Source organism: Heterodontus francisci, chromosome 2 (genome assembly GCF_036365525.1).
Source record: "Heterodontus francisci isolate sHetFra1 chromosome 2, sHetFra1.hap1, whole genome shotgun sequence".
NCBI classification, from domain to species: domain Eukaryota; kingdom Metazoa; phylum Chordata; class Chondrichthyes; order Heterodontiformes; family Heterodontidae; genus Heterodontus; species Heterodontus francisci.
Window position 1 is genome coordinate 219133517 of NC_090372.1, and position 24055 is coordinate 219157571.

Consider the following 24055-nt stretch of genomic DNA (forward strand, 5'->3'; position numbering starts at 1 on the left):
TGCCAAAACTAATATGGTGTAGACTGTAGCAGTTACAGAAACTTAGAACACAGCAGAAGGCCATTTGGCCCATCGAGCCTGTGCTGGCTCTTTGAAAGAGCAGTCATGCTGAGTCCCACATCCCCACTTCCTGTCCGTAACCCTGTAAGTTCCTCATCCTCCAGAACCTGTCCAACTCCCTTTCAAAATTATTGATGGAATCAGCTTCCACCTCCTTTTCAGGTCAAGCGTTCCAGATCACGACAAATGAGTGCCTCATCTCCCCTCGACATTTATTGCCAATGATTTTGAAACTCTGACCTCTAGTTTTGACCCACTCAGGAAATAGTTTTTCCTCTACCTACTCAATCAAAACCTCTCATCATCTTGAAAGTCTGTATTAGGTCACCTCTTAACCTTCCCTGTTCCAAGGAGAACAGTCCGGACTTTTCAACCTCTCATTGCTGAGGCCCCTCATTCCTGGTAACATCCTGGTAAACCTGGTACTGGACTCATAACCAGCACTCACTATTTCAAATCCCAACACTGGCAAAGTGTGAAACTGAATTCATTAAACAATAATGTGAGAGCTGGGACCAGAAAACAGCCTGAAAGTCATAAAATCCAAACTGCTTTACTAATATCCTTTAGGGAAAGGAATCTGCCACACTTACGCAGTCCAGCCAACATGCGATTCCAGTCCCACCCTGCAGATTAATTCTCAATGCCTTCAGGGCAACTATGGACAGGCAATTACTGTGGCCTTGCCAATATCACCCATATAGAGGACAAATAAAAGCAAAACTCAGCTCTGTGCTGCTTTCCGAAGGGAATCTTTTCAAAGAGAATCCCTCTGGACAGCCCCGCTGACATTTCCACCAGGTAATGCAAGTAGGCAGAGACTGAACAATAAAAAATGATTTCTGAAGAAAGGTCACAGATCTGAAACGTTAACTCTGCTCCTCTCTCCACAGATGCCGCCAAACCTGCTGAGTATTTCCAGCACTGTTTTTTTTTTCAGATTTCCAGCATCCACAGTATTTTGCTTTTATTTAAGCAATAAAAGATAATTGTTTGACAAAAATAAAACACTCAATCTGAAAACCAGCCGCATGCACTAATGCAAGGAATCTTTCGGAGATGATAAACTATAGAGGCCATTTATAACTTTGTTTCTGCATCAATGCGTTTGGATTTGTGTAGTGCATAATGCACAGTATAACTCCAGTCTGAGGTAGCTGATAGAAGTGCAAAAGGAGCTTTAGGAAATGGTGAGAAGCCACTTTGAGGCTGTCAGGTCACACAAGCTGCAGTGTAAGGTAATTTAGATAGAGCTCAGGCCATCTGCTGAACTGCCACTTTAGCGTGCATGAGCCAAGTGTGGTTTGGCCCAGATACTTAGTAGGCCTTGTCCCTGCAGATTTATTCTAGCTTCTTTGCGGGCAGGGGAAAGGGAGAAAGGGAGGAGAAGGAAGAATGATTGAATAGCCATGGCCTGGCTCAAGAATAATTGCTAAGGCTTACCTTCTCCTTCTCGATGAGCGATGGAATGAAGCTGCGTTTGTGTGCTGGATGGTTGGTCACAGGGTGAATCATTGTTTCATGGGTGAAGAAGTCAATGGAAGGCTAAATGAGGAGAAAAAGTGTGTTAGTTTCAGACTCTGTTCAATGCACAGAACCAGTGGGACAGAGCAAGCTTCGAGCCAGTTGCCCAAAGCCTATCGTTTGCCCCAAGAGTTGACGAGCACAAACTGAAATTCAATGCATTAGGTAGAACACAAGTCAGAATCAGTAGGGAATGGAAGCGAAGAGCGAGGAGGACAGTGGGATTAGACTGGGTGGGATATTGAAGGGTATGGGGAGTGAGCAGGTGAGTAGGATTATACGAAGTGTGGGGGAAAATATCAGCTTGCGTTGAATGGTTGAAAATGCTGCAATGTTTTAGGATTCTCAAGGTTCATATACTCCTGGTGGAGAGTTAAGACATTACATTTTAGGCTGCACTAGGGCAGTCAAGGTTGGTTGATGCATTCTATTATGTCAAGCATTCTATCACCTCTGGATGAAAGCTGAAACTCAGCCCAGACTGATGGGATTAAATGCCTTTTACCAATTGCAAGGCTTTGGGACCATTTTAATCCACTTCCTAGTAGGCACAAAACCAAGCACAGAGCTGCCCACATTGATGTGAGGCACCCACTTTATTGGGCTATAAGGCTGGTGCGTTTCTGAAGGTTCCGTAGTCTGTGTTGTACCCTACCTGGGAGGGTGCTTAATGCAAACACTGGCTACAAATAAGAGGCTGGGAAATTAGGATGGGGCTGGGGAGTAAAATAATCCACTGCCAGCACTGTCATCTCTTACCATCCCACCAGGGAAAACATTCCTTTAAAAGATCACCTGCCTCAAGACATTTAGTCTGTCCCCAAGGGCCAATGGTTCAACAGACTTTACCATCTCCAGGCCAATCTGAGTGTTATTGAAAGAGCAGACCACATTCATTAGGATGAAGCATGTTCAGAGGAATTCAGTGTAAATTCCTTGGGTGGAAATTTTGAACTTCAGCCCAAGTGAGGAAACTATTAAAAATAAATCCTTTGAGTAACCCTTTGTGTTCAATACTTCCTCAGCAGTTCCCAAACACTGATGAGCTGATCACCCCAGAGGCACACACAGCAGCTGTAGCCAGGCATCACACCATGCCACTCTGTCCGGCTACAATGGTTCTTCCATAGAATCTTACAGCACAGGAGGCCACGTGGCCCATCGTGTCTGTGCTGGCTCTTTGAAAGTGTTATTATATTGGTCCCACTCCCCTGTTCATTGCTTCTGGCCCTTCATGTATTTATCCAACTCTCTTTTGAAAGTTACTATCGAATCTGCTTCCACCACCCTGAACTGGGGTCACAGTCCTTTCAGGCAGTACATTCCAGATCACAATAACTTGCTACGTAAAAAAAATTCTCCTCACCTCCCTCTCTAAATCTATGTCCTCTTGTTATCTACCCTCCTACCCCAGTAGACAGTTTCTCCTCATTTAGTCCATCAAAACACTTTAAAGATTTTAAACATCTCCATAAAATCTCGCTTTTATCCTTTTCTACTCCAAGGAGAACCACCCCAGCTTCTCCAGTCTCTCCATCTAACTAATATGCCTTATCCCTGGTATAATTCTGGGACATCTCCTCTGCACCCTCTCCAAGGCCCCAACTTCCTTTCATTCTTTTTAGCATTGAGTATTTTTGGTGGGAAGGAGGCAGACTGGTGATGTAGCTACAACACAACGACACGCACAAATACTCTAGAAAATCCCTGCAGTAGGTGCCGCAGCCCTGCAGTACTGGACATACAACCCAGAGGCAGTCAAGAAACTGAGTTCAATATATCCAGCAATTTGTGGGCTACCAACAGAAGACAACCCTGCTGCCCTTATCCTACCTTGTCCCAAAGTCCCACTTGCCCATTCCCCATCTCCTCACTGACCAACATTAGTTCCAGATTCCCAACTGCCTCAAATTCTCACCCTCATGTTTAAATTCCTTAGTGACCTCACTCCTCCCCATCTATATAACCTGCTCCAGCCATACCCCTGACCTCCCCCACAAAAACTCTGCATTCCTTGGGTGTATGGCTTAGATGCAGCCGCCCCCTTCCCTATGCCCCACTGATGGGCGGGCCTTCAGCCATCTATGCCCCATGCTGTCTCTCCCTAAACCCTTTTGCCTCTCTGCATCCCTCAACATCTCCTTTACCTCAAGTGTCCATTTTCTGACTCTATCTCTGTGAAGGACCTTTTTTTTTTATTCATTCATGGGACGTGGGCGTCGCTGGCCAGACCAGCATTTATTGCCCATCCCTAATTGCCCTCGAGGAGGTGGTGGTGAGCTGCCTTCTTGAACCGCTGCCGTCCTTGGGGTGTAGGTACACCCAGTTATAATTAGTAATAAATTCAGGTTGTTACTGTTGCTGGATTGTGGGAACAACCCAAGTCCTTCACCAGTTTCCTCCAGTGAGTGACCAGCCATGCCTATTGGGGCAAACCTACATGGGACTCCAGTTCCACACGAGGTGGCTATCTCTTCATGTCCTCAGGTCAACTTGGGATGAGCAATGAATGCTGCTGTGATAGCATTGTCCACATCAAAATACATGTGCTGGTTTGTAGGGCTAAAGGGAAAGAGGAGAAGGTGTGGGACTAATTTGATAGCTCTTTCAAAGAGGTGACACAGCACAATGGGCAAGATGCGCCTCTACTGTGCTGCAAAATTCAATGAAGAGAGGGGGCTACATATCAAAGGACACCAATTATATCCAAGAAAAAGGAATTGGAGGTGGGAGGAGAAGTGTGTGCTACAGGAGGGGAAGGTGGTTGGAGAAGGGTGAGGAAGTCTGCAGTAAAAGGGATAGAGGGAAGAATGTTTCACCCAGAAGATCAGAGATGGAGGAATAGGTTACTGCAAAAGGTCATTGCAGTGGACAATATATAAAGCACCATTAAACAAGCAGGCTTGCTCCTCTTCCCAAAATTCAGTGCTAGCCCTAACAGGACCACATATACAGGACCCTGTGCCTCAATATTTTCACAGCTCACCATCAGCCCCTAGTGACAGATACCTGCACTGCAGCAGAGTAGCACAAGCTCCACTGCACCTTATTTACCCAGAACGTCAGAGACGAGTTGAGAAAATTCTGATCACTTTTGCAATTACCGCTAGACCATGGAATGCATGTCCAGAGTTACGGATTGAAACAGAAAGTATATCAGCATTTAAGAATAGGTTAGATAGGTGGTTAAAGGAAAGCGTAATAAAGAGATATGGTAACAGAACTGAATTAGGGTACTGCTGTTCCAGTAGACAACAAACTCCCAGTAGCCTGTCTCTGCCTTGTAATTCTATGCAAGTTATTCAAATTGTTTTGATCAAGTAACAGGAGTCCTGGGAATGGAAAACTTCCAGCTCTATAATAGCGAGCTTTGGGAATCCTACTTTAGGGAGGATTTCAAGGCTATGGAGAGGCTACAGAAGAGATTCAGTAAGATAACAGGAACATGAGCCTTCAGTTATGAGGAGAAACTAGAAAGAGACAGGGGCCATTTTTCCCAGAACTTGAAGAGGAGATCTGATAGAGGGATTCAAAATTAGGACAGTGTCTGGTACAGTAAACTGGACAAAACTATTCCCACTGCTCAGTAGGTCGGTGATTAGACGGAATAAATTTAAGATCGTCACCAAAAGAACAGGGGGAAGAGAGATTTTTTTTTTTAAACGCAGAAAGATAGTTAGGATATCACAACCAGCATTGGAACAAAACACACAATAGCTTTTAGGAAAGAAACGTATAGTGAAAGGGATTAAATGGGTAGGTCTTTCAGACAGCTGACACAGGCAGGATGATCTTCCATGCAATAAAATTCCATCATCATATGTACTTAGTACAGATACACTGTGACTCTCTACATGGCCTCAAAAACCCTGGTCGTATATGCCATGGTTAGATACAGAGTAAAGCTCTCACGACACTGTCCCCAAACACTCCCAGGACAGGTACAGCACTGGGGTTAGATACAGAGTAAAGCTCCCTCGACACTGTCCCCATCAAACACTCCCAGGACAGGTACAGCACTGGGGTTAGATACAGAGTAAAGCTCCCTCTACACTGTCCCCAAACACTCCCAGGACAGGTACAGCACTGGGGTTAGATACAGAGTAAAGCTCCCTCGACACTGTCCCCATCAAACACTCCCAGGACAGGTACAACACGGGGTTAGATACAGAGCAAAACTCCCGCTGCATCGTTTCATCAATGTGCCTCTATCCAACCAAAAGGAGCATTGCTTACTGCAACATTCTGTAGGAGACCAAGAGACAGTGTGCAAGAATGCATGAGACTTGAACCAATGCCCCTCTGGCACAGCTTTGTGCCCCCATCTTTGTCCTAGCTACAGCACAAGGATCAGAAATTCACAATGTGCTGGCTTCATTTACAACTTAATCCAGGAAAACTGTCTTTAAACGAAGGATGATTGACTGTTTGAAAATCAGATATTCCCACCTCATGTGGATCAAACTTGGCGTCTCCATACTGTCCCTTCTGGATCCTGTGGACAAGGTCTATCTGTTCGTCAGTCAGTCGAATGTCAGTGCCAGTCATCTTATCTGGAATAGTACGCCTGTGGAAGGTGGGGGAGGAAACAGTGGTATTTAGGAAAAGATTAAATATCTGGATAAATAACAGGACTTTCTCATTTTCTTTACCACACCCTTGTCAATAAAACAATTGTCTACCAGGCCTCTGTTAAATTGGGTCCTTAGCCAACCAATAGAAGCAAAATTATAGGCAACCAACATGAGGAGTACTGTAGGCGAGTAATAGGAAGAGCCCAAACTGGTGATCTATTACTGTGATTCCACCACACCCCCCACAACCCCGGCCCCCAATGAGATCTGTCCAAAAAGCACATTCAGATTAACAACTGTTCACCTGGAGAATGACTGGCTTCAATTCATGATTTATCATGTGCTATTACACAGCCAACCACCAATGGAGCAGTAGCTTCATCAGTGGTGACAGATGAAAACCTCCATCCCACTCTATAAGCTGAAAGGACAGGTGGGCAGGTGAACAGGTTGTATGCACAGGAAAAACCCTGGTCACAATTAGCATCAATGCCTTGGAGCTGAAGGTGAATGTTAAGTGATTCAATGCTTCAAGCTGTAATGGGATGAATTGATGAGCAGTTTAACTGGGAGACTAGCCCTGATGTTTTGAGTGCTTTGTTGCCAGTGGCATATTCAAAAATCAAAGCTCTCTCCAAAGTCCCCAAATCCCCCCACAGCACATACACCCCTCGCTCTGCATACCAATAATCAGGATTTTCCATCTTATCCAGAAATTCATCCAGCTCATCTTTATTTCGGATTGGTTTGTAGATTTTCTTTCCGTCCAGGTCATAGCCAATGTGTGGATAGTCCTTGTACCATTCCATTGGGATATTGCCCACAGTATTCCGGATATCCTGCAAAAAGTTGGAAGAAAGGAAGGACATTTAATTCCGTCCAAGTAAATGTGCATCACCAACTGATGACCTTAACTAAAAACCAAATGCTCACAGTTAAATGACGCTTTCTATTATACATCACATGAAGGAGCCCTAACAAAATTGAAGTCAATGGGAAGCAGAGGGAAAACTCTCCACTGGTTGGAGTCATAGCTTGCATAAAAGACGATGGTGGGGCTTCTGGAGGCCAATCATCTCAGCTTCATGACGTCAGAAGAGGGGATGTTCGCAGATGATCGTATGATGTTCAGTACCAATTGAGACCCGCATGCAGCAAGACCTGGACAACTTTTAGGACTGGGCTGATAAGTGGCAAGTAATATTCACGATACACAAGTGCCAGGCAATGAGCATCAACAACAAGAGATAATTTAATCAGCTTCCCATGACATTCACCATCGTTGAAACCCCCGCCATGCATCTGCTGCCCTTGTCCTTCTAGAGGTCACGGGTTTGGAAGGCGCTGTTGAAGGAGCTGCAGTGCATCTTGGATCGAATACCTATCACTGGGGAATGCCAATGCACAACACCCTCCAGTATTAAAGTAGTTCACCAATACTCTCTGCTTTCTGCCACTTTGCCAATTTCATATCCATGCAGCCACTCTGGTTTAATTCTGTGGGCCTCAATTTTACTACAAAGACTATTATGGGGTAAAAATTGAACATTTTTGTTGAATGGTGAAAATGTAAAGTGCGAATAACTGTGTACTTGAGTAACAAATACAAGCCAGAGATTGATCAGTCAGAAATTTTAAAAAAAGAGCACTCAGGAATGAAAGGGAGATTCTTTACACTATCTTTAGGAAATGGGAAATAGTGTGCTGGAGTTCACAAGCTAGCGATATTTGGTATTGTGTAGAAACTCTTCCCTACTGCTCCTATCAGTTCAATGAAGGCACTAACACAGTAAGCATTAATGACAGCTGAGTATATGTCAAGTCATTTCATCAATACCAAACACAAGGGCACGCAGGGCCTGTGGAATGAGCTGGCAGCAGCAATGGCTACAGAGCTGAGGTTTGAAGGGAGCATCTAACCAGACTCACTCACTCAAACACCGCAACATGATTATACAAAGGCTCTACATTTGCTCTTCTCCAAATGGGGGCAGTGAATGAGGCTCTCTACGCAAACAGTCCTTTCTCTTCCCCCAATTTAACATACCTCTCCCTTACAGCACCTGTACCCAGTCTATGACATTGGCCTCTGCCTGTGCTCCAGGACATAAAGATCTTCCATTTTATGGCCTTAGAACATCCCAAAGCACTTTCAAGCCAATGAAGTACCTTGTGAAGTGTAGTCATTGTTGTAATGTAGGAATCAGGGCAGCCAATTTGTGCACAGCAAGATCCCAAAACAGCAATGTGATCATGACCAGAAAATCTGTTTATGTGATGTTGATTGAGCAATACAAATTAGCCAAGATCTGAAGATAACTTCCCTGCTCTTCTTCGAAATAGTGCCATGGGATCTTACAACCACCTGAGAGGATAAATGGGGACTCCATTTAACTTCTCACCAGAAAGACGGCACCTCAGATAGTGCAGCACTCCCTAGATTATATGCTCAAGCTCCTGAAGTTGGACTTGAACCTATGCTAATTGTACATTAAGTGCATTTAATTGTATGCTAATGTTGGTCATTAACTGGGGATTCACTTGTGCTCCTATAAATATGAACAGACTGAAAACTGTGTTCGTTGAGTTAGAAGGTGTATGCTTATATTGTGTATCTTTGTAAATAAATGCTTACAAAAGTGTATAAAGATTGGCACCTGTTATATCCTCTACCACCTGGCTTTCTAGAATAGAACACCATCAACCCTCTGAGCAACAGTGTGAACCAATGAGTTACAGCTAACACCCAACAAGGGTGCATATGACTTCCTGAAACATTTCCCCACCCCCAAAATAAGGAAGTTGCTTGATTAGGAACTAAAAGTGCAAGCACTCATATTGGTTAAAGAAAAAAAATCAGGGGTTTGAGGGGCAGGGGTGAAATATTCTTCATTTCTATAGCCCCTTTCACATTCTCAGCGAATAATTTCTGAAGTGCAGAAACTGTAATACAGAGAAACATGTAGTCAGCTTGCACACATCACAGTCTTATTACTACATTTATATAGCACCTTTAAAATGTAAGGCACTTTACAGGAGCATTACGAAACAAAATACAACAGCGAGCTACATAAGGAAATATTAGGTCAGATGACCAAAAGCTTGTTCAAAAAAGGTAGGTTTTAAGGTGTGTCTTAAAGGAGAAAACAAGGTGGAGAGGTTTAGGGAGGGAATTTCAAAGCTTGGGGCCTGGGCAGCTGAAGGCACGGTCAATGGCAGACAGAAATTAAAATCAAAGATACTCAAGAGGCCAGAATTAGAACTGCGCAGACATCCTGGAAGTTTGAGAGGCTGGAGGAGATTACAAAGATAGGGAGGGCGAGGCCATGGAGGGATTTGAAAACAAGGGTGAGAATTTAAAAATCAAGACATTGCTTGGCCTTGAACCAGTGTAGGTCACGATGCACAGAGGTGATAGGTGAACTCGACTTGGTGTGAGTGAAAAAACACAAGGCAGAGTTTTGGATGACCTCAATTTTATGGAGGGTAGAATCTGGGAGACCAGCCAGGAGTGTGTTGGAATCGTCAAGAGGTAACGAAGGCATGAATGAGGGTTTCAGCAGCAAATGAACTGCGACAGGGGCGAAGTTACAGAGGTGGAAGTAGGTGTCTTAGTGAAGGTGCGAATACGACGTCGGAAGTTCATCTCTGGGTCAAATGTGACACCAAGACTGAACAGACTGGCTTAATCTCAGGGAGAGGGATGGAGTCAGCAGCTAGGGAATGGAGTTTTGAGTTGGGGCCAAAAACAATGGCTTCAGTCTTCCAAATATTTAATTAGAGGACATTTCTGCTCATCCTGTACTGGATGTTTGATATGCGGTCTAATAATTTAGCAACAGTGAAGAAGTCGAGAAAGGTGGTAGGGGGGGGTCGGGCTGGATGTCATCAGAGTACACGTGAAAACTAACGTTGTGTTTTCGGATGATATCGCCAAGGGGCAGCATGTAGATGAGAAATAGAAGGAGGCCAAGGATAGATCCTTGGGGGAGACCAGAGGTAACAGGACAGCAGCAGGAAGAGAATCCATTGCAAATGATTCTCTGGCTACGATTAGAGATGAGAATGGAACCAGGTGAGAGCAGTCCCACCCAGCTGGACAACAGTGGAGAGGTGTTGGAGGAGTATGGTGTGGTCAACCATGTCAAAGGTTGCAGACAGGTCAAGAAGGACAAGGAGGGGCAGTTTACCTTTGTCACAGTCACATAGGACGTCATTTGTGACTTTGTTAAGTGTTTCGGTACTATGGCAGGGGTGGAAACCTGATTGGAGGAATACAAAGATGGAGTTCCGAGAAAGATGGGAACGGATTCAGGAGGCAATATGTTCAAGGACTTTGGAGAGGACAGGGAGGTTGGAGATGGGACGACAGTTTGCAAGTATGGTGGAGTCAAAAGTTGTTTTTTTGAGGTGGGGGTGATGACGGCAGATTTAAAGGAGACAGACAACACCTGAAGAGAGAGGATCATTAACAATATCAGCTAACATGTGGAGCAGGAGGGGAAGATGGATGGTCAACAGTTTAGTGGGAATAGGGTCGAGTAAACAGGAGGTGGGTCTCATGGACAAGACGAGCTTAGAGAGAGCATGAGGGGAGATAGAAGACGAACTAAAGATGCGATTTCAGGGCTAGGGCAGCAGAGAGCACTACAGAAAGTTTGGCCAGGTGTGCTCATGGCCATGGGATCTTTTGCATCAGATGAATAGGTAGGCGGGGTCTCTGCTGAACATCTAACGCAAACACAACAGCCCTAATGTCAGCCTAAATGACGGAGTCAAAGGGGGCTTGATGCCATAACCTTCTAACTCAAATGACAGCATTAGCACTGAGCCAGGCTGATATAGCTATGGCAGTGTAATGGTGAGGTTACTGAACTAGTAACCCAGAGGCAGAGGCTTTGGGCTAATAACGCAGGGAATTGAATTAAACTTCCACCATGGCAGTTTGGGAATTTGAATTCAGATTTTAAAATTATCAGGAAGTAAAATGCCAGCATCAGTAAAAGTGCCCAGTGAAGCTGCCGATTGTTGTAAAAACCCAACTGGTTCACTACTGTCCTTTAGGGAAGGAAGCCTGCCGGCCTTACCTGGTCTGACCTGTGAGAGTCCAGACCCGCAGCAACATGGCTGATTCTTAACTGCCCCGAGTTGTATCAAACCACTTCCTCAAGGCAACTACAGAAGGACTTGTCCAAATCCCGAACAATAAAAAAGCCCATTTGTCAGCAGTAGTCACAGCCACCATTTTGAATTGGTTAAGTTTTCAAAATAGCTGGTATCAGGCTGTCCATACAAGCCTCGTAAATACAAGTGGTTGTTTTAAGTACTTAAATATGTCGGGGGAACAAAATAAGTAAATCAGCGACAAGTGCTGCTGAGTGAGGAGTTGGCTCTGACGGTCAAATACCTCACCGAGGCTCACAGTCTCAGCTCACACAGCAAGGACTGATGTTTGGGAAAGGTACAGAATAACCTGAGGGGCAGAGGCAGCAAGAATCAGCACCTTTGATAGAGAAGAAAATTGTGTGCATCAGAGAGTGGATGGAAGAAAGCACGTCATCATTCTGCTTTTTAAGTGGAAATTAGGAAGAATCAGTCCCATAGCCAGTGTGGTAACAGTTAACAAGATCACGGGCTTCTAAAATGCAGACCACAACCGGTTGCATTTAACTCATCCTTTCGATTTGCCAGAGTCACTCTCAAGTCAGGGTCAAACAGTTCCAGAAAGGCCAATGATCTCACGCACAGGAAATGCTGTGTGAATTTTATCCTGCTCTGGGGCATGGATTCATTACCCTGGCAGCACGTGTGGGCAGTGAGGACAGGGGTGGGGGGGGGGGGGGGGGGAAGGGCCTCGGATACGCAGCAAGGATTTATTTCCTCCCAAAAAGGGGAGAAAGAAATCTCACCGTGTCAAATCGGGGACATGCTGTACATATTACCACAGTAATTTTGTTCCTTCCACCACCCAGGAGTCTTCCAAGCAAGACAAGGCAACAAATCCTTTGATTATAATCCATGAACCAATGATAATGGATCAGTCACAGTCTTGAGACATCTCTTTTGTAGAATAGGCAGGTGCGTGGATGCATGCGCACTCAGAGCCACCTCAGCCAGCTTTCCTCTGGTCAGGGTCATCAGTCAAACCAGTCTCCAAGCAGCCCTCTTGGCTACGAGGACTCTCACTGAAACAGATAAACAACTGCAGTAGCGTCACCGTCTAACACTTCCAAATTACGTCCCTCACTGAAACCTTTCCACAGCCACGTCCCAACTTACATCAGCAATTTTCTCCAGCACGTCTTTTTTTTCCATTGGGCCTGACTGTGAACAAATAGGCTGTCATGTTTCTGACATCACAATAACGACTGCATTTCCAAAAATGACTTTCTTAACTGTAATGTGCACTGGGACATTCTGAAGTCACGAAAGACGCTGTATAACTGCAAGTTATTTCTTCTTTTCATCTCAAGGTTGGCACCTCCGACTGCAGCACCAAAGCACCACCTAAGATTTTGTGTTTGTGTCTCTGGAGTGGGACTTGAACCCACAATCTTCCGACTCTGAGGCGAAAGTGCTGCTCACTGAGCCACAGCTGACACTGCCCCACCATTGGCTAAAAGAGCATGAGGGGCTTCCCTATGTCCAAGGAAGGAAAAAGGATCAGCATTGGTCACGCATTTCAGAGCTGTGGCCACCGGCCAACAGGCTCATCCATCCAGGGAATGGCACGAGGACAGAGAAGTAATTTACAAAGTGTGAATTACTGTGTTAAAAGCCCCAGGAAATCAGAACCAAAGAAACATAATCCAACCCTGCTTGGTTTGGGTGGTGGGGGCAAGTGGCAGGGAATTGGATTCCAGTGACAGGACACACACCATTGTTTTAGAATGGTCGGCTGTGATAGTTCACCTGCTGACAAACTGTAGCCAATCACTAATTTGAAATTTCCTGTAAGTGAACTGAAACTTCAGAGAAATATTACTAAGCATCTAAATCGGTAAAGCCACCATGAAATATAGCCCAGCAGTGCACATTCCTACTGTCCAAAAACTGACAGGCACGGCGGGAGGGAGGGACTGGAGGGGGTGCACGTGGCAGGAGAGACGAGAGGGGAAGCACAGGGACGAGAGGGAGGGGAAGCACGGGGGCAGGAGGGAGGGACGAGAGGGAGAGCGCAGGGGCGGGGGCAGGATGGACAAGAGTTAGAGCAGGGAGGGTTGGATGAGAGACTGGGTGAGAGATGTAACTGATGCTGCGCTATCAGCAAACAACTCTCTCCAGCCCAAAGTCAGCCTCAATTCTGAAACCCATTCTGCTGTTGTCACAAACATTTCACTTAGGGTGTTTAGGTGAACGAACATCTTTGGTCACACAATCCTAGATTCCACCTTTCCAAAAATGGGATGTTCCCAGAAGAGCATTTTGGCCTTTGCAGCCTTGGAGCCAAGTACTGGTGATCTCAATAACCCTCCCAGTGGCGTGAAGCCCTGTATTCCCAGGGGTGGGGGACAAGAGATCAGGCAAGAAGAGCTGGAAGGGCAGAGAAGGGCAATGTTGAGGACCCTTGTGTCTTGGCCTGCTCACATGCATATCTCTGCTTCCTTCTTTTTCATATTAACCTGAGCATCAATTCTACTGGATTCAAGGCCAATCTAAACTCAGGCCTTCTCCCTGAAACTCTGCAGTCTACGTGGTGATGGTAGGTGGTGTTGGGTCAGCAGTTCCAGGATTTTGACCCAGCCTTGATGACGGAACAGTGATCTCTGTTCATGTCAGGATAGTGTGAATTCGTAGGGAAACTTAGAGTTGACAATTCAGGGCGGTACAGTGGCGCAGTGGTTAGCACCGCAGCCTCACAGCTCCAGGGACCCAGGTTCGATTCCGGGTACTGCCTGTATGGAGTTTGCAAATTCTCCCTGTGTCTGCGTGGGTTTTCTCCGGGTGCTCCGGTTTCCTCCCACAAGCCAAAAGACTTGCAGGGTGATAGGTAAATTGGCCATTATAAATTGTCACTAGTATAGGTAGGTGGTAGGGAAATATAGGGACAGGTGGGGATGTTTGGTAGGAATATGGGATTAGTGTAGGATTTGTATAAATGGGTGGTTGATGTTCGGCACAGACTCGGTGGGCCGAAGGGCCTGTTTCAGTGCTGTATCTCTAATCTAATCTAATGTTCACTCAACATTACTGCTCTTGCCCTTCTCCGTGGTGGAGGTGACAGTGGAGGGAGTGCTATCCAAGTACCCTTGGTGTGGTGTTGCCGTGCATCTTGCAGATCAGTGGTGGAAGGGGTGGAGAGAGTCAGGTAAGAGGGGTATCAAACAAACTGCAAAGTCCTGACTGAATGTTGGGAGGTCTTTTTTTGAGTAAAGACAGTAGGAACAGAAACAAAGCAGCAAAACAGTTCACAAGTTGGATAGGAATCACAAAGCTTCAATGGGCCCTCAGTCATGCTGGGAACACAGAGAGCAGAAGCCTACATAGACTGGGCAGATAGGCAGCTGAGGGAAAAGCTCTGCATTCATTCAAGAAGTATTGGGATGCAGTATTCGGAAAGTAGAAATTGTATGGAAGGTTTTTTGTAATCATTTGTGCACGGGTTATGAGCATCGCTGGCTAGGCCAGCATTTAATGCCCATGTCAAACTGCCCACAGGAAGGTGAGTGAGCTGCCTTCTTGAACCATATGGTGTACATACATCCACAGTGCTGTGAGTAAGAGTGTTCCAGGATTTTGACCCAGCTACAGTGAAGGAACAGCTATATATTTCGAGTCAGGATGGTATGTGACTTGGAGGGGAACTTGCAGGTGGTGGTACATCCATGCATCTGCTGCCCCATCCATGCATCTGCTGCCCTTGTCCTTTTAGGTGATAGAGGTCGTGGGTTTGGAAGGTGCTGTCGAAGGAGCCTTGATGCGTTGCTGCAGTGCATCTTGTAGATGGTACACACTGCTATCACTGTGTGTTGGTGGTGAAGGGAGTGAATGTTGAAGGTGGTGGATGGGATGCCAATCAAACGGGCTGCTTTGTCCTGGATGGTCAGAGAATCATAGAAAGTTTAAAGTGCAGAAAGAGGCCACTTGGCTCATTGTGTCTGTGCCGGCCGGAAAACGATCCACCCATTCTAATCTCAATGATGTCAAGCTTCTCGCGTGTTGTTGGAGTTGCACCCATCCAGGCAAGTGGAGAGTATTCCCTCGCACTCCTGACTTGTGCCTTGTCGATGGTGGAGAGGCACTGTGGGGGACAGGTGGTGAGTTACTCACTGCAGAATTCCCTGCCTTTGACCTGCTCTTGTAGCCACAGTTTTTGTATGGCTGGTCCAGTACAGTTTCTGGTCAATGGTAACCCTCAGGATGTTGATAGTGGGGGATTCAGCAATGCTGATACCATTGAAAATCAAGGGGAGATGGTCATTGCCTGGCACTTGTGTAACACAAATGCCAAATGGTTTTCTCATCTCAGATGATCAATATGGGCTAGGTTGTGGGGGAGGGCCGCAGGGGGAACTGCAGGGCAAATGAAGTGTGCTAGTTGCTTCTGGCTGGCTCAGATGCAGCACGAGAACTTGAGCTTGCATCAGCAGTCAAACACCCTCCCTTAGGTGTCATATAGCCCAAGGAGGCGGGGGGAGGGGGGGGAAAAACAGCCCCCTTTAAGATAGTGGGAATGACATATGCACACAATCACTGCTTATTAATCACTATATATAAAGCATTAAAAGTAAAAGCTTGTGTGTGCAATGCTTGTGGTGGTCTAATATATTTTGCAGTCTGCCAGGAGAACTTTTTCCAATGCTAAGTAAGGTTGGTTAACGATCTTTTATTACTTTTAGAAAGAACAATGAAGGAGAAATTGCCAGAACCAAATCAAATAAGTGGGAATGTTTTTTTATAATCATTCCTTATGGTCTCTTATTCTGGCTGATGTTAAACCCACTGCACCAACATGGACCTTTCACATCCAGCCCACACCACTTGGATGAAAGGCTGCTGACCAATGTGAAATGGGTTTTGAACAATGTCAATCCCACCCATTAGTGGGCATGGGGTCATGGCACCAAACTGCCACCACCACCACCACCCCCCCTCCCACCCCCCAATTCAGCACCAACTTCTCAGAAGGTGTAGGAAACGGGACAAAATTCCACACTGGGGCTAGAGCTGAGATTGTTGGAGCAGACCAGAGGCACTTTGTATCTGGCTGCAGTATACTTGACCCAAGCTTGAAAGCACAAGAGTTTCCCTTCCCCCAGGACTGAGCAGTACCCTGAGGAGCACCATACTGTTAATTCCAGTATAACCTTTACTCTCTGAAAGACAGAGATGGGATATGAATGCTGCACGAGTGCAATTTTCTATTTATAGAGATCCCGCCAAGCATCACCAATCACTGGGGTCAGGCTTCATCTCAACTGTGCAGCCAAACCTGCAGGGGAGGGAAGTGAAACATGCCAGCAACTCACCTCACCATGCAGTACCAGAGCTACGCTGTAGCGCTCAGTACCTCCTCCCAGCCAAGTACCCACCGTGAATCATTAATCTCTACTGATGTTCAGCCAGTTCCCACTCCATTAACTAACATCTCAGCCAGTTTTCCATATGTAATCACTGTTTGAAAGAGAAGTAAGTAAAGGAAAAATAGTTCAGGCTGGAATGAATCAGAATTCTGATTGAGAAGGTGATGAGGATACTTGTTTAAAGGAATGCCATGCTAAAAGTCAGGAATGATTCATAATCCTTTGTTAGGCAATTATCTCAGCCAAATATTCTTTCAACTATCAGAAGCACTTTGCTTTCCCCTTTCTTGCACTTGATGGATTTGTGCCTCACTCCCATGAATACTACCCAAATTCTTAGCACATACCTAACAGAAGAGGGAAATACTCTTTCCAATACGCAATCGCTTCCTGCACCTACGGTTAAGAGATTTTGGCATCAGCTCATAGATCATAGCGAGATACAGCACTGAAACAGGCCCTTCGGCCCACCGAGTCTGTGCCAACCATCCATTTATACTAATCCTACATTAATCCCATATTCTCTACCACATCCCCACCTTCCCTCAATTCTCCTACCTACACTAGGGACAATTTACAATGGCCAATTTACCTATCAACCTGCAAGTCTTTGGCTGTGGGAGGAAACCGGAGCACCCGGCGGAAACCCACGCGGTCACAGGGAGAACTTGCAAATTCCGCACAGCTGTTGAACAGTATACTGGATAAGCAGAAATTTCTTCCTATTAAATATTGGAAAAACCAAAGCCATTGTCTTTGGTCCCCACTCCAAACACCTGAGCCACCAACTCCATCCATCTCCCTGGTAACTGTCTGAGGCTGAACCAGACAGCACACGAAGGTCGCAAACAATCAGACTCCCAAGATAAGCTTCCAACTACACACCCATGCCATCAAGATGACTTCTTATTTCCACCTCCGTAACATCACCTGACGCCACCACTGCCTCAGCTCTTCTGCAGCTGAAACCCTTACCCATGACTTGGTTATCTTTAGACTGGACTATTCCAACACATTCCCAGCCAGTCTCACATTCTACCCTTCGTAAACCTGATGTCATCCAAAACCCTGTTGCCCGTGTCTTTACACACAGCAAGTTTTATTCCCCTATCACCCCTGTGCTTGCTGACCCACACTGGTCATGCAACGCCTCAATTTTAAAATTCTCAGCCTGGTTTTCAAATCTCTTCATGGCCTCACTCCTCCCTACATCTCATCTCCTCCAACCCCACAACCTTCCAAGATATTTGTACTCCTCCAATTCTGATCTTGTGAGCGTCTCCAGTTTTAATCCATTCAGCACTGATGGCCATGCCTTCGGCCTAGGCCTTAAGATATGGAATTCCTTCTCTAAACCTATCTTTGCTCCTTAAAACCTACTTCTTTCATCTGCCCTAATATCTCCTTTTTGGCTGTGTCAAATTATGTTTCATCATGTTTCTGTAAAATCCCTTGGGACATTTTATTACATTAAAAGTGTGATATAAATACAAAGTTGTTGTTCTTGTAAAGCCAATCACATTTCTAACCTCACATCTTCAATTTATTTTTCAATGAGATTGGAAAAGGTACAAGATATCGGTCTTTACAACCCCTGCCCTAATTACTGGGCTAAAATATGAGCAAAATACAGTAGATGCTGGAACTGTGAAGTGAGAACAGAAAGTACCGGAAATACTCAATAGGACTGGCAGCATCTGTGCAGAAAGAAACAGAGTTAACAGAAAGGTCACAGACCTGAAGCGTTAACTCTGTTTCTCTCTCCACAGATGCTGCCAGACCTGCTAATTATTGGGCTGGTTCATACAGTGCGCCTAACATAAATGCTCAAGGTATCTCAGTGTCCATTCCCTTTGCATTTTTAATGGTAGAGCAAACGTGGAAGAAAAGAAAACTTGAATCTTGTCTCTACGTACAAGGGCATTTCAGAAACACAAAGGAGCAAACAATGCATCGCCCCAATCTATTACAACCTCACTCTGCACTGGAAGAAGGCCGAGTCGGGGCGGGGGGGTGGTGAAGGGGAAACAGTGTAATATGCCCCCTTACACATCCTGTTTTCAACTTTGTTACCACAATACACCGCTCATCAATAGAGCCATCACGTGGGTGATCTGGTCCTCGGTTGCTGCTAATTTCCAGCTGCACCAACCAACAGAATCAGAATTTTTCTGGACAAAAACAGGCCATTCAGCCCATCAGCTCTACGATGTTTTTTTTTTTACAAGAGCTATCAGTCTACCACAACAACAGCTTAGTTCTGAGAGCTGGACAGCTAGTGGAGATTGCAGAGACAGAGGGCTCTCTGGAGGGCTTTGAAGGATGAACATTGGAAGTTCAAGGGATTGCCAGACCAGCAGCCAATGTAGCTCAGCGAGCACAAAGGGCGACTGGTGAAAGGAAATTGGGGATACAGGGAGCAAAGTTTTGGATGAGCTCAAGTTTATGGAGGGTGGACGACAGGAGGCTGGCCAGGAGTGGACTAGAATGGTTCATTCTGACTATCACAGAAACTTACAGCACAGAACGAGGTTGAACGGTCTAGTCATACCTGTGCTGGCTTTTTGAAAGAGCCGTTGTGCTAAGTCCCACACCCCTGCTTTTTGTCCATAACCCTCCAAGTTCCTCACCCTCCTTCAAAATTACTTATGGAACAGCTTGCATCACTTTTTCTGGTCGAGCGTTCCAGATCCCGACAACTCTGAGGGGGAAAAAAATTCTCCACAACTTCCTTCTAGAACTTTTGCCAATCATTTAAAATCTATGACTTCTAGTGATTGACCCACTCACCAGAGAATAGTTTTTTCCAATCTACTCTATCAAAACTTATCACTTTGAAAGCCTCTATTAAATCACCTCATAACATAAGAAATAGCAGGAGTAGGCCATATGACCCCTCACACTTGCTGTCATTCAATAAGATCATGGTTGAACTTTGACCTCAACTCCACTTTCCTACCCAAACCCCACATCCCTCGATTCCCCTGGAGTCCAAAAATCTATCTCAGCCTTGAATATACTCAAAGATGGAATACCCACAGGTTACAGTTACAGAGACATAGCACTGAAACAGGCCCTTCGGCCCGAGTCTGTGCCGACCATCAACCACCCATTTAAACTAATCCTACACTAATTCCATATTCCTACCACATCCCCACCTGTCCCTATATTTCCCTACCACCTACCTATACTAGGGGCAATTTATAATGGCCAATTAACCTATCAACCAGCAAGTCTTTGGCTTGTGGGAGGAAACCGGAGCACCCGGAGGAAACCCACGCAGACACAGGGAGAACTTGCAAACTCCACACAGGCAGTACCCAGAATTGAACCCGGGTCGCTGGAGCTGTGAGGCTGCGGTGCTAACCACTGCGTCTCTGGAGTGGAGAATTCGAAAAGAACACAACCCTCCGAGTGAAAAAATTCCTCGTCTCAGCTTTAAATGATCAGCCCCTTAACCTGAGACTATGCCCCTAGTTCTAGGCTCTCCAGCCATGGGAAACAACCTCTCAGCATCTACCCTGTCAAGCTTCCTCAGAATCTCGACAAGTTTCAATGCGACCAGCTCATTCAAGAAAGGAGGGGGATAGAAAACAGGGAACAACAAGCCAGTTAGCCTGACATCAGTCATTGGGGAAATGCTGGAATCTATTAAGGAAGTCTTAATAATGCACTCCGAAAATCATACTATGATCAGACAGAGTCAACATGGTTTTACGAAAGACAAATTTATTAAACTTTGAGGATGGAGTAGATAAAGTATACTTGGATTTCCAAAAGGCATTTGATAAGGTGCCACACAAAAGGCTAATATTCAACCTAAGGGTTCGGAGTTGGGAATAATCTATTAGTACGGATGGAGGATTGGTTAACGGACAGAAAGCAGCGAGTAAGGATAAATGGGGCATTTTCATGTTGGTAGGCTGTAACTAGTGGACTGCTGCAAGTATCAGTGCTGGGGCCTCAGCTATATACAAGCTATATTAACAACTTAGACAAAGAGACCTAGAGTAATGTATTCAAGGTTGCTGATGATACAAACTTAGGTGGGAATGTAAGCTGTGAGGAAGACACAAATAGATGTAGGCAGATTAAGTGACTGGGCAACGAGGTGTTAGATGGACTATAATGTGGGGAACTGTCAGGTTATTCACTTCCTTAAGAATAATTTCTTTTTTTAAAAAGGCATAAACTTTTAAATGTTGATATTGAGACACACTTGGGTATACTCAGCCAAGGAACACAAAAAGGCAGCATGCAGGGACAGCAAGCAATTAGGAAGGCAAATTGTATGTTGGCCTTTACAGAATCATAGAAAGTTTACGGCACACAAAGAGGCCACTTGGCCCATCGTGCCTGTGCTGGCAAAATTGCAAGGGGAAAGTTCATTAGATTGGCTCCTGAGATGAGGGGGCCTTCCCACGATGAAACACTAGTAAATTGGGCCCTATTCTCTGGAATTTAGAAGAATGACAGGTCATCTCATTGAAACATACAAGGTTCTGAAGGGGCTCAACAGTGTGGACATAGAAGTGGTTTTCCCTGGCTGGGGAATCTAAACATAGGGGCAGTGCTTTAGCATACGACATCGATCATTTAGGACGGAGATGAGGAGAAATATCTTCACTCAGTGGACTGTGAATCTTCGGATTCTTTACCCCAGAGGGTTGAGGATACTCAGTCGTTGGGTATATTCAAGACTGAGCGACAGATTTTTGATCTCTCAGGGAATCAAGGAAAGTGGAGTTGAGGCAGATCTGCCATGATCTTACTGAATAGGGGGCAGGCGCGAGAGGCCATATGGTCTACTACTGCTTCTATTTCTTATATTCCTCTAAATTCTAGAGTACAGACCCAATCTGCTCAATCTTTCATCACAGGAATCTGGTGAACCTTCACTGTACCGCCTCCAAGGCGAGTATATCCTTACTCAGATAAGGAGACCAAAACTATGCACAGTACTCCAGGTGTGGTCTCACCAAAGCCCTGTATAAGCATTACTCTTATACTCCAGCCCCTTGCAATAAAGGCCTTCATGCCATTTGCCTTCCTAATTGCTTGCTTCTCTGCTCCATGATAACAGTCCTAAATTTTCCAACCTCTCATCATAACTAAAGCCCCTTCACCACTACTCACCCCACCCCCTGCCTCGGTCACATGCTGGTAAACCTCCTCTGCACCCTTTCTACATCTTTCCTACAGTGTGGATCCCAGAAATGTCCAAAACACGCCAGCTGAGGCTGAAGCAGGTGACTTATAAAATTCTAGCATGATCTCTTGGCTTTTACATCCTGTACCATGATAACCCATATGCTTTTTCAATCATCTAATCAATTTAATCATCTAATCAATTTAATCATCTAATCAATTTAATCATCTAATCAATTTAATCATCTAATCAATTTAATCATCTAATCAATTTAATCATCTAATCAATTTAATCATCTAATCAATTTAATCATCTAATCAATTTAATCATCTAATACAAAAGCAAAGTACTAAGGATGCTGGAAATCTGAAATAAAACAGAACATAGGAGTAGGCCATTCGGCCCCTCGAGCCTACTCTGCCATTCAACCAGATCATGGATTCCAGAGTCAGTGATGAAAGGTCACTGACCTGAAACGTTAACCTGTTTTTCTCTTCACAGATGCTGCCTGACCTGCTGAGTATTTCCAGCAATTTCTGTTCTGATCAATTTGCCATGCCACCTGTAAGGAGGTGTGTATATGGACACCAAGGTGTCTCTGCTTAACTGCACTATTCAAAATCACGCCATTTTTAGTATTCGGTCTTTCCATATTCGTCAAGCCAAAGTGCTTCACTTGACACTTCTCCACATTGAACTCTGTCTGCCATATCTCTGTCCATTTTGTCATCCTGTCTATGTCTTCATGAAGTCTTCGACTACCCTCATCACTATCTGCTGGATTGCCAAGTTTCGTATCATCTGCAAACTCTGTAATGATGCTCCCTACACCCAAGTCTAGGTTATTTATCAAAATTAGGAGGTATGGACCCAAAGCTGACGCTTGGGAACTGTACAGATAAAAGCACAGCTAATGATTCTCAGAATTTAACTCTGGTGCATTGCTGCTGCACTATCTCAAAGGCCAAAGTAACCCACGCGCAGTCTGTGAACTTTTACTGATGTCAACCTCTTTGCTCTTCCACAGCTTAGTCACTGTAAAGAAAATGTTTCAATTTGTCTTTCTCCGATCCAAACTGGATGACCTCACACAGACCCACAATGAATTTCACCTGCTACAGTCTGTCAACTCAAGTCTGTCAATGCCTCTTTGCAACTGCTCCCATCTAAATAATTTATTGTGCCACCAAATCTCAGTTTTAATCCTTGTTGGTCATCATTCTTAATCTGTCACCTCTTGTTACTATCTCACCAACCAATAACAACTTCTATTTAAATAGCACCTTTAACGTAGTAAAACATGCCACAGTGATTCAAAGGAGTGTCAGACAAAGGTTAACTGCATAAAAAGCTATCAGGATAGGTACCCAAGGGGTAGGTTTTAAAAAGCATCCTAAGGGGACAGAGAGGGTTAAAGAGCAACATACCTGATTTTTTTTTTGCAGCATTATCAATTCTTTCAAGTGCGTAGGCCCTTTAAATTGTTTGTGCGGCTGCACGCATGCGGTATCTTAAAGTGGACAGCTTGTTCACAGCTTCTGTGGGAACTTTTGAGTTTGCTGCGCACTTGCACAGTTCAGAGAGAACATAGGTAGAGAGGTTTAGAGAGAGAATACCAGAGCTTAGAGTCTAAGCAGTTGAAGGCAAAGTTTTCAATGGTGGAATGATGAAAATCAGGATATGTAGAGGCTAGAAGATTCAGAGGGTTGGAGGAGATTAGAGATAGGGAAGGGCAGGGCCATGGATGGATTTGAAAATGAGGATGAGAATTTTAAAATGGAGGCGTTTCTGGACCAGAAGCCGATGCATGTCTTGGAGTGATGGGTGATGGGACTTGCTGTAAGATAGGATACAGGCAGCACTTGTCAATGAGAATGGAAATAATCTACCATAATTCCTGATTAACTTGATCATCCTTTAACCCGTTCACCTCTAGCAAAAACGGTTCTAAATTCTCAAATCTCTCTGCACAACAGTAACCCCCTCATCCCTGCTAATACCCTGGTGAATGTACACTTCACTTGTTCCATTGCTTTTACATTCTTCCCAGAATGGGCCTGTCCAATGAAATTGCCACCATTAATGTCCTGTGACAGAGGCCATGGGGAGGAAACAGGGCGGGGGACGCAGAGAAAGAGAGAAAAGACTGCCTGCCCCTCCCTCTGTATTCCAGTGGGGAAAGCCCCCGGCCTACACATGTTCAACAAATATCACAAAGGATGGTG

At 45.0% G+C, this 24055-nt stretch overlaps 1 protein-coding gene across 1 annotated transcript in view; it reads right to left on the reverse strand.

Moving 5' to 3' along the window:
- bop1 (BOP1 ribosomal biogenesis factor) overlaps nt 1-24055 on the reverse strand; it is a 200650-nt gene that overhangs the window by 45317 nt on the left and 131278 nt on the right. The window contains exons 4-6 of the mRNA XM_068015856.1: nt 6843-6997; nt 6034-6151; nt 1504-1605 (exon numbers count right to left, since the gene is read on the reverse strand). Coding sequence (XP_067871957.1) covers nt 1504-1605; nt 6034-6151; nt 6843-6997 — 375 coding nt within the window. The remainder of the gene's footprint in view (nt 1-1503; nt 1606-6033; nt 6152-6842; nt 6998-24055) is intronic.